The 11,437-nt window shown below is 40.3% G+C and overlaps 1 protein-coding gene across 10 annotated transcripts; it reads left to right on the plus strand.

Annotated features, from left to right (window-relative positions):
• Positions 421-11,233, plus strand: LOC8064669 (putative disease resistance protein RGA4). Of its 10 annotated transcripts, none has more exons than XM_021453215.1 (16): positions 424-601; positions 733-5,400; positions 5,557-5,654; positions 6,007-6,132; positions 6,287-6,464; positions 6,896-6,985; positions 7,280-7,422; positions 7,523-7,586; positions 8,059-8,210; positions 8,371-8,495; positions 8,624-8,783; positions 9,178-9,247; positions 9,536-9,678; positions 9,777-9,867; positions 10,301-10,638; positions 10,742-11,233. In XM_021453215.1, exon 2 carries the CDS (start codon positions 773-775, stop codon positions 5,393-5,395), a length of 4,623 nt encoding a protein of 1,540 aa, XP_021308890.1. In that variant the 5' UTR covers positions 424-601; positions 733-772; the 3' UTR covers positions 5,396-5,400; positions 5,557-5,654; positions 6,007-6,132; positions 6,287-6,464; positions 6,896-6,985; positions 7,280-7,422; positions 7,523-7,586; positions 8,059-8,210; positions 8,371-8,495; positions 8,624-8,783; positions 9,178-9,247; positions 9,536-9,678; positions 9,777-9,867; positions 10,301-10,638; positions 10,742-11,233. The 10 variants fall into 10 exon arrangements, with proteins under 10 accessions (XP_021308888.1, XP_021308887.1, XP_021308890.1 ...); XM_021453216.1 differs by having other exon boundaries at positions 8,371-8,485; XM_021453219.1 differs by having other exon boundaries at positions 6,007-6,102; positions 8,371-8,485.

The following is an 11,437-nucleotide window of genomic DNA, read 5'->3' on the forward strand; positions in this document are numbered from 1 at the left end:
CAAATTTATAGGATAACATAATAACATTTATGATACCAACTAAGTATCATTAGGTTCTTCATTAGTTATATTTTCATAGTATATATATTTGATGTCATAAGTCTTTGTAATTTTTTCTATAATATTGGTTAAACTTGAGATGTTTTTATTTTTCAAGATTCTTATAATGACTTATAATTTAAGATGGAGAGAGTACGTAGCAAGCCTAGTGATGATGAATAGGTGGAAGATTAAGATTTGCATACATGTTAAGTATGTTTACGCTAAGCTAGTTTGAACAACCTCATGTGCCAGTGCAACCGGGCATGAGATGCCAAATCCTTTTCAAAAAAGAAAAAAAAAGATGCCAAATACTTTTTCTTTCCTAAAAGTAAAGTAAAAGACAATGGGGGCACTCGTTAAAGCTTGTTGTGCTCATCAAGCTTCCAAGATTCTATCCGGCACGGTGTTGATATTGTTTTGTGCCATTGCCCCTTGCTCACATCACATCCCTTTGTTAAGCACCTCTCTCGCCGGCCAGCTTCAAGTTTGCATTGCCTTCATCGTTGCTGCTGCTGCCTGCTGTTGAATTCAAGAACCTTGAGCTTCGTTCATCTGGTTGGTAATAACCTGCGCATCCATCCATCCTCTCCGTCTCCGACCTGGCCTGATGATGTCTTACAGTCTCATCTTTCAAATTTCTAACTAACTAATTAACACAAAGACTTAATCTTTCCCTTGGATCTGTTTCAGTGTTGCCGTGTTGGACTGCCTCGTGCCTACGCCGTTGTCCATGGAGCTGGGCGTGGAGGCGGCGCGATGGATGATCGGCAAGGCGTTGGGCCCTGTCTCGGGCGGGGTGCTGGAGGCGTGGGCGGCCAGCACGGAGCTGGGTGGCAACATCGAGGCTCTCAGGATGGAGCTGCTGTACGCAGAGGGCATGCTCAACAACGCCCGTGGCCACGGCCATGGCCCGGGGATCAAGAACCCGGCGCTGTCGGAGCTGCTGCACAAGCTACGGGAGTTGGCGTACAGGGCCGACGACGCGCTGGATGAGGTCGACTACTTCCGCATCCAGGACGAGCTTGACGGCACCTACCACGCGGCGGAGGAGCATGACGGGGGTTGCCTTCGCACCCACGCCCTCAATGCTCGCCACGCCGCTAGAGCCATTGCAAATATGCTTGGCTTCTCCAAGTGCTCCTCCGCCTGCTTTGCTAATATTGCTAGCCATGGCAAGCCACATGAAGATACAGCAAGCACAAAGAGAGTCCCCCCATGTGGTGGACACTGGCCATGTACCGGTGGTGTCAAAGCTTCTGAGGATGATGACGACGGGGAAGAAGAAAGTAAAATAAAAAAATTTCTTTTTGAAAGTAACGACGAGGAAGAAAGTAAAATAAAAAAACTTTTTGAAAGTAACGACGAGGAAGAAGACGAAGAAGATCCAAAGCAAGGAGGAGTTTGCTGGCCATGTCCAACTGACCAACTGGTGAACAACGGCTGCATGAGCAGGATCACCTCTGCTGCCAGTAGCACCATCCACACTGTTGGTAAACACCTTCCACTCCCATGCTACTCATCGGTTTCTTCTGGCCAAAATGCTGCAAACTCCAATGCTACATCCACTGGGCGTCGATTCCTCTGTTGTGCCCGAGCCAACAATAAGGCGCCACAGAGAGAGCGCGCCTTACAAACATCAGAGTTGAAGTTTGATAGGGTTGAGATGTCTCGAAAGATGAAGGATATTACAGAGCAGTTAAAGCCTCTTTGTGCCAAGGTGTCCACAATTCTTAATCTAGAGTTGCTGGCAGCCAACCTAAACAGTAATAATAGCCAGTACATGGCTACGGGTCGGCCCATAACCACCTCAGAGTCTATAGAGCCTAAAATTTTTGGTAGGGACGAAGTGACAAGTAAGGTCATCAATGACATTACAACTGGAGAATACAGTCATAAGAACCTAACAGTACTTCCAATTGTTGGTCCCGGAGGCATAGGGAAGACGACTTTCACACAACACATATATAAGAAACTACATGATCATTTTGAGGTGAAACTGTGGGTATGTGTATCTGTCAATTTCAGTGCGTCAAGACTGACACAAGAGGTTGCAGATAAAATCAAAAAGGAAGGAAATGCTAGTCCAGAAAGCCGGATTGAAGAAGGAATAAAATCTAAAAGGTTTTTGCTTGTCTTGGATGATATGTGGAGTTGTAGTAATGAGGATGAGTGGAAAAGGTTCCTAGTACCCTTTGACAAAGGACAAAAAGAAGGCAGTGTTATTCTAGTCACAACTCGATTTCCTGCACTAGCACAAATGGTTAAAACAACTCATAATCCGATGATGGAACTGAAGGGTATAGACGAGGAAGAATTTGAGAAGTTATTCCTTGCATATGTGTTTGGCAACAATGGACCAACACAGGATCAAAGTAAATTACTTGACAGTGGACGTGAGATAATTAAAAAACTAAAGGGCTCACCACTTGCTGCAAAAACTGTTGGAAGATTGCTGAGAAACCACCTTGATTTGGGTCATTGGACAAGAGTTTTAGAAAGCAGAGAATGGGAATCACAGAGTGGAGACCATGACATTATGCCTGCACTGAAGCTTAGCTTTGACTATCTCCCTTTTCATCTGCAACAATGTTTTACCTATTGTTCATTGTTTCCAGAAGATTACAAATTCAGTGAAGAAGAGATAATTCACTTCTGGATTGGACTAGATGTTTTGCATTCACGTGGTGAAAATAAAAAAGCTGAAGATATAGGACTAAGCTATTTGATAGAGTTGATTAATCATGGATTTTTTAAAAAGGAAGAATATGATGATGGACTCACTTATTATGTTATTCATGATCTAATGCACGAATTAGGGCTAAAGGTTTCAGCAGATGAATGTCTTAGCCTATATAGTTCAAATGTGAGATCGATACAAATCCGACCATCGATCCGCCACTTGTCCATCAACATAGATGACTCAAGTGTCAATGATAGAAAGGCTTTTGATACTTGTAAAGAAGATTTTAGTATGCTCGGAGAAAGATTAAGAGTTGAGAACCTGCACTCATTGATGTTATTTGGAAAATGCCAAGGTAGCTTTGCAAAGACTCTACATGGTTTGTTTAGTAAAGCAAAATCCCTTCGTGTTATTTTGATATCTGGAGGATTCTATAGCATGGAAGATTTATTGCACAGCTTTCCGGAACTCATCCATCTTCGGTATCTTCGGGTGCATGACAATTGGTTGTATGGAGAAAGCAATAAACTGGTAGCCTCCAGCAGTGTTTCAAGATTTTATCACATGAGGGTCCTAGACCTGCGAGGATGCCAAGACAGCCACAATTTAAAAGGAAATATGACTAAGCTTGTAAAACTTCGTCATTTTCCTGGTGGAGTGCACTCATGGATTGCGGAGGTGGGGAAACTGAAGTCACTACAAGAGCTAACAAGATTTGAGGTTAGAAGAGAAAGCCACGGATTTGAATTGAGCCAGATAGGACATCTGCTAGAGCTTTGCGGATCGTTGAGCATTGATAATCTTGAAAATGTTGAAGGAAGGGATGGAGCAGATGAAGCAAAGTTAATGCACAAGAAAAACTTGAACGAGCTAATATTAAATTGGAAGAAAGGAATGTCTAACAAGGATCCTCAGCGTGAAGAACAAGTCCTTGAAGGTCTCAAGCCACATAGCAATCTTCAGAAACTAAGTATTAGAGGGCATGGAGGTGGTACTTGTCCTTCTTGGCTAGGTCCGAACCTGTCGGTTCACAGTCTGGAATCTCTTAGTCTAGATAGCGTGGACTGGAAAACATTTCCACCTATAGGTGATGAGTTTCAGCTAGTTAATATGGGCGATGAAGGAAAACTGGGTAATAGCCGTAGCCAACACTTCATGAATTTGAAAAGAATAGAGCTTGCTGGTTTAAAAAGGCTGGAAAGATGGGTTGTTGGTGGCAGTGGTGAATTGTTATCCCATTTAGAAGTACTCATCATTAAATTTTGCCCTGAACTCGTTGAGTTGGCATTTTCAGACAGCAAACAAGATCGAAAAGCATGGCCTCTAAATCTACGAGAGCTCGTGATCAAGTATTGCCCAAAGATGTCATCCATGCCTCCTGTTCCTTGGAGAAGCACTCCGTGCTCTGTTGAGATATCACAAGTTGGTTTAGGCTTTGGGTTAAGATACGGAAAGTTTTATTTTGGATCTACAACATTAGCCTTGGAAATTGTCAATCTAGATAGTAGTGCGCCGTTTTGGAGGATCTTGGACTTTAATAACCTAAAAGAAGTAAAGGAATTCAGGATTGAGGCACGCCATGCCTTTGATGGGAGACTCTGGATGAAGCCTCGTGGTACCAGTGGGAAGGAACTGACACAAGTTCTCTCTTACATGCCGAAGCTCTCAGGTTTGAGTATTGAGGGATGTGAGAAGATAACAGGGTTAGGTGTGGTGGAGCAGCAGGAGGCGGTGACGGCATGTTACTCTAGCAGGAGTAGAGAAGAAGAGGAGGAAATAGAAGCAGCAGAGGAGGGGTTGCTGCTCTTGCCTCTCAAACTACAAAAGTTACGGATTCAGGATTGTCCAGAGCTAAGCCTCCGGCCCCTCCACTCTGGGCTTCAGACTCTGTGCTCCCTCAGTTCCTTGACGATTTTTATGTGCCCCAAGTTTTTCAGCTGCTATATAGATAAAGCCTCGTCGTCCTCTTCTAGTTTCCCATTGTTCCCAACCTCCCTGCAATCCCTCTTCCTTTATGGAATGGATCTAAGAGGCGTGAGCTTGGGGCCTCACGGCTGCTTGCAGAAATTAACCGTCGTAAAAACCACCAATTCCTTCTTCAGTGGTCCCGAATCGTCAATCCTTTCTTCCTCCATACATTTGTCTTCGCTGGAGACAGATGACGTCGCAGGAGCCCTTGCTGCACCCATCTGCAGATTCCTCTCTTCCTCCCTCACCAAGCTATTCCTTCGTAAGAACGAGGAGATGGAGTGCTTCACGGAGGAGCAGGACCAGGCCCTGCAGCTCCTAACCTCCCTACAACACCTCAAATTCGATCATTGCGAGAAGCTGCAGAGCCTCCCGGCGGGGCTGCATAGATTGACAAGCCTCGAGACATTAGAGATCGAGTTCTGTCCATCCATCCGCTTGCGGTTGCTGCCCAAGAACGCCCTCCCTAATTCCCTTCAAAAGTTGACTATTTCCTTCAACTCAGCAATCCGCACGCTACCCAAGGACGGCCTCCCTGATTCCTTGCAAGAATTACACATCCAGTACTGTCCATCCATCCGGGCGCTACCCAAGGGCGGCCTCCCAACTTCACTGAAGCTCCTAGAAGTCAGCGGTGGCAGCGAGGACCTAAAAAGGCAGTGCAGCAACCTGGTAGGAACCGTTCCAATAGTCAAGCTTGACTAATCAAGGTAACATAAACTTTCCTCTTTCTATTCCTGCGTACTACTAAGTTCACTTGCTCTAATTTTCCTAACCTCTTAACAGTCCTAGTCAATCTCTTCCTGTTTGCTTCGACACAACCACTGCTTCAAGTAATCCACTTGTGTTGTTTACCTACTCTACAGGTCGGTCTATTGTTCCAAATGTACATTCTTCTAACCTCATAGGATTCTACTACCAACATCTTCTCTCTGCAAGTGCCTTCCACTCCGTACAAAAATTGGTTAGTATATACACTGTTTTTTATGAGTTTAATCCTAGCTATTCGTTTATCAGCTCTGATCCGTGTTCTGTATTTTCTTTTTGGCTACTTTTCTCTTTTCTGAAGTTTAAAATGGAAGTTACCATTGTTTTCTTCTAACTGCTATTTAGAGGTTTGGGTTTCCATTAAAAGGATCATGCCATGATTGAACGTGCATAGTTTTCCCCTTTTTTATAATTCAGAGTTATCATGTTAGTTGTTTACAGATAGATATGTGTGCACTTTGATTGAGGTTATCAAGGATTTGGGTTTCCATTACAATGATGATGCCACTGCTTCAAGTGATCCACTTGTGTGCTTACCTACTCTACAGGTCCTGTTCCAAATGTACAATCTTCTAACCTCATATAGGACTCCCTTTCTATTGCTTCATACTTCTGCTGCTGTCAAGTACCAACATCTTCTCTCTGTACGTGCCCTCCACGCCATACATAAATTGGTTAGTATTTACACTGTTTAGAAGTTTAATCCTTGTTATTCGTTTATCATCTCTGCTCCTTGTTCTGGTTGTTTCTGCTACTTTTTGCCTTTTCTGATATTTAAAATTGAAGTTACCATTATTTTCTTCTGACTGTTGTTACTGCTACTTACAGGTTTGGGTTTCCGTTACAATGATCGTGCCATGACTGAATGTGCATACTTTACTTTATGTTATCAACTGCATTTCTCCTCCACCTTGTAACTGGTCCAAGTAGAGCATGCTGTATTCCTGATACTAGTAAAGGATCAGAGCTGATATGATCGTCATAGTGTCAACCTTATCTTGTTATTGTAAGTGTGAAATTGCTTCTTGTCTTTATAATGTGTCTCATTGATTTATCACCTTTTGTTTATGAGCGTCTAGCTGTATGAGCTAGCAGAGTAGCAGTTGCTTCATAATGTGTAACTAACTGACAATAATCCAACCACCTATGCTTAACAAACATTTTTCACATTATATATGGTATTAGTCAAATTGATGCTCATGTTTTTTCCCTCCATGTTTGATGATCTAGACCAACAAATAGATATGATTTTAAATCAGATTCATGCTCTGTTTATTTCCCCAATGGACATTCTATCTGCATACTACATGATTCTGTGGAAAACACTGTTGACAAAATGAAAATAACTATATATTGTGCCACTTTAGCCGACAGTGCTAATAATATCCCCGTTTTTCTTTCTCTGCATGACCTTCTTTGAATTGTGCATTCTTGTAGCCTTGTAGGAATCTCTCTATATCACCGACGATTTTGTGTTGTCTGGCACAAGCATCTCAACATGTATCTCCGACATTGTGAATAAAACTGGTTAGTAAATTTCAGCTCTACCATGCATTCTCCTGTCATTTAGAATTTAAATTCACATTCTGCCATTTCTGTTCAGTTACTGTGCGCTTTCCTCTTGTTAATCTCTGAGTAGTTTATTCTAGTACTAGAGTTGATGCAACTATTGATAGTTAGGAATTTTTTCAGAATACCCATTTGACTGAGTAGCAGTTCCATAGTATTTCTTAATCTTAACTTGTAAAACCTGCAGAAACAAGCTGCATTCTCAGTACTTTCTGCTTGGGTGCTTACATTCCTAATTTACTTGTTCTGCAGATACTCTAGTGATCCCAGGTGGCTGTATTGACTGGATGTGAATGTAATCGTCTTTATTTCAATAAAATATTCCCTTAAAAATGAGTTTACAATATCTTCTCAACTCGTAGACCTTTCTTGAACTACTTGGTTATTTCCTTGAGGTATTTCTGCAGAACATAATTTGCACCCTTACATTTTCAATTCAGAAACTACTTTATAATTCTGAACTCTGATGTTGCATTTTTTTGGGCCTCAATATAGGATGGATGTGTTCTGCTCATATGTCAACATGGTTAACTAATGGGGCATTATTTAGCATATATTGGTATGTATTCAATGGTACTTGAACTCATTCTTGATTTGATTACAGAGATAGGGGCTAATGTTGAATATTTTTTGAACTGGGATTTGTTCTCTGGTAACCATAGGATTCTCAGAATTAACATAGCAAGACATTGCTTGAATTATACTATTAGTAATGCAAGGTGATTGCTCCTTTTAGTTTCAAGATTGCAATGTCTGATCAGAATTAGCCAAAATTATACCCAAAAAGTCATGCCCGCTGATGATTTATATGCTTTCAACTGTTGAACTGTACATTTGCAAATATGTCTATTTGTTTTAGATTGTATAAGGTCTATGGAGACAACCACCCACATGATGATCTCTCATCCTTTTTAATCAAAAAACGATCTCTCATCCTCTGTCCCCCACTAGCTCCAGATGAACTTTCGTATTATTTTGAATAATTTGAGATAATTCATGCAGCTAATATGATTTTTTTTATGTTGTTTTAGTTTTATGGGTCATCTCATCAGAAGACACGTGTTGGCACAGGACACATAACCTATATAATTTTATTCTTTCGTTCCAAGTCTTCAATTGTTCCTGGGTGGCTGGATCCCTTCTTATCCTAGATGAATTGGCAGCATGTTCTGTACATAAATTGGTTAGTTTATAGATTCTTTGTTTAGGAGTTTAGTCCTAGTTATTTGTTTATCAACTCTGCTCCTTGTTCTGTTTGTTTTTGTGCTACTTTTACCTTTTGTGATATCTAAAACAGAAGTTACCATTCTTTTCTTCTAACTGTTTGTCACTGCTACTTACAGGTTTGAGTTTCCATTAAAATGATCACGCCATTACTGAATGTGCATAGTTTACTTTATCTTCTCAACTGCATTTCTCTTCAACCTTGTAACTGGTCCAAGTAGAGCATGATTCCTGGTACTGACTGGTAAAGGGTCAGAGCTGATATGAGCATCATAATGTCAACCTTGTTTTTGTGCTACTTTTACCTTTTCTGATATCTAAAACAGAAGTTACCATTCTTTTCTTATAACTGTTTGTCACTGCTACTTACAGGTTTGAGTTTCCATTAAAATGATGCATAGTTTACTTTATCTTCTCAACTGCATTTCTCTTCAACCTTGTAACTGGTCCAAGTAGAGCATGATTCGTGGTACTGACTGGTAAAGGGTCAGAGCTGATATGAGCATCATAATGTCAACCTTATCATGTTTCTGTAAGTGTGAAATTACTTCTTGTCTTTATAATGTGTGTCATAGACTCATCACCCTTTTTTATGAGTATCTTAGCTGCATGAGCTAGCAGAATAGCAGTTGCTTGATTATGAGTAACTAAGTATATGTCAACCAATAATGCTTAAAAAACATTTTCGACATCAGATATGGTATTATTCAAATTCATGCTCACATTTTTTTTCTCAACACTTGATGATCTGGACCAACAATAGATATGATTGTAAATAAGATTCATTCTCTATTTATTTAGTCAATGAATATCCTATTTGCACTGTACATGATTTTGTGGAAAACACTGTTTACAAAGTAAAAATAATTATATATTGTGATACTTTAGCCAACAGTATTAATAATATTCCTGTTTACCTTTATCAGCATAACTCTTCTTCGACTTGTACATTCTTGTAGCCTTGTAGGAAGCTCTCCGGCGTTGTAAATAAAACTGGTTAGTACATTTCAACTCTACCATGCATTTACCTGTCATTGAGAATTTAAACTCACATTCTGCCCCTTGCTATTCTGTTACTATGTGCTTTTCTCTTGTTAATCTTTGAGTAGTACAATCTAGTACAAGAGTTGATGCAACTATTGGTAGGCAGAAATTTTGTCACAGTGCCCTGTTGAGTGAGTAGCAGTTCCATACCGCTTCTTCACTTGTAAACCTGCAGAAACAAGTTGCACTCTCAGTATTTTCTGTTTTGATGCTTACATTCCTAATTTATTTGTTCTGCAGATACCGTAGTGATCCCAAGGTGGCTGCATCGACTGGATGTAAATGTCATTGTCTTCATTTCAATAAAATATACCCTAAAAATGAGTTCAGAATATCTTCTGCGCTCGTAGAGCTTTCTTGAATTACTTGCCTGTTGCCTTGAGGTATTGCTGCAAAACATAATTTGCATCCTTGCGTTTTCAATTCAAAAACTACTTATAGTTCTAATGTCTGATGTTGCATTTTTTTTGGCTCAACATAGGATAGATATGTTCTTCGTTGATGGTGAAGTATATTCCGCTTTTCTGTCAACATGATTGACTAATGGAGCATAATTGATGTAGCTGATATTGGTATGAATTTCACAGTACTTGAACTCATTCATGTTTTGATTAGACAGAGATAGGAGTGAATGTTGAATAGTTTTGAACTAGGATTTGTTCTCTAGGTAAGATCCGTTGGATTCCCATAATTAACATAACAGAACATTGCTCAAATTAGACTGCTCTTTTCAGTATCAAGCTTCCTATGTCTGATCAGAATTAGACAAAAGGATGCCATAAAGTCATGCCTGCTGATGATTTATATGATTTCAACTGGCAAACTGTACTTTTGCAAATATGTCTATTTGCTGTAGATTATATGTAGGGTTATGGAGACAAGCACACATGGCGGTTTCTCGTCCCCTGTCCCCCAGTAGCTGCAGATGAACTTCCGTATTCATTCTGATTTCTTTGAGTATATATTCAAGCAGCTAATATGATATACTTTTTTCTGTTCCTTTAGTTTTGCGGGTCATCTCAACAGAAGACGTGTGGGCTCAGATAAACTATATAATGTTGAGTCCTCTGTTCCAAGTCTTCAACTGTTCCTGTGTGGCTGGATTCTTTCTTATTCTAGATGAATTGGCAGCATCCTCTGTATTCACCCTTGGTCCCTACGATCTACCTGCCGATCAGAAGCTGTTATCCATCTGCACAAGCAACCATCTTGAGCAGCTCTGAACCAAATGCTCCTTCAAATTGCTATCAAATTGCTATCATCTAGTTCATTGGAGTTGCCGCATGCATTTGCTATGCTGTTGTGCATGGCACGATTATAGACAGTCGTGACTTGGATATGAGGTGAGTGTTATAATTTGTTCTTGTCCTTCTCTCATGCCAGTATTCTGTTCCAAATATCGATCAATTTTCTACAACTCTAATTTGTTTATAATCTGGTTAGCAGAGATTTTTGTCAAGTCTTGCCAAGATCACGATCATCTTCAGAAAAAATCTACTTTGCTCGCTTGCATGAAGCAACGAAGTCGGGCAAGGTCCCTTGCAAGAAATCTCGTTTACAAGGATGCAAGGATGAAAGCATGCTCAAATGCATATGATGTTCTCCTGTATGAATGTCCTCCAATCTCCAGACAATTTTGTGAGAGCAAACAAAGAAACTGACAGTTGTTGATGTATGAGGACAGCAGATTATGTTCCTTGTAATGTAGTTCTGGGAGATTATGCGACATGTTTCAGAATGTATTTTGGCAACCTTTTTTTTTCTGGTATGCAACATAACGTTCATGTTCTAGTACGATGAGTTGTTGACCTCAGGCAAAGGAAACTGAAAGACGCAAAGCTAAAGAATTTGTCATTCACAGTCGCAATTCATAAGTAATCTGCGTGTCACCTTTACTGATAACAATTAACAAGAGACATCTTGGCCAAATGGCATGCATCACTTTGCAAGCACGGTGTATATTTCCTTGAATTGTGCAGAGTTTCTGTTTTATTGGCATATTCTGCAGAACAGTTTCGTCTAATGCGCCGTATTAACAAACTAGGCTTGCACTGAACTAGTATAAGAGAAATACACAGATGAATCCAGAACAGAACAGAATAGAGTTTTACTGTGCCATGTCTAGAGTTAATTTTCGTGTAA

This window comes from Sorghum bicolor, chromosome 2 (assembly GCF_000003195.3).
Source record: "Sorghum bicolor cultivar BTx623 chromosome 2, Sorghum_bicolor_NCBIv3, whole genome shotgun sequence".
NCBI lineage: Eukaryota > Viridiplantae > Streptophyta > Magnoliopsida > Poales > Poaceae > Sorghum > Sorghum bicolor.

Coding starts and splice junctions, on each gene's coding strand:
- LOC8064669 (XM_021453213.1), top strand. CDS start 773: ATGGAGCTGGGCGTGGAGGCGGCGCGATGGATGATCGGCAAGGCGTTG.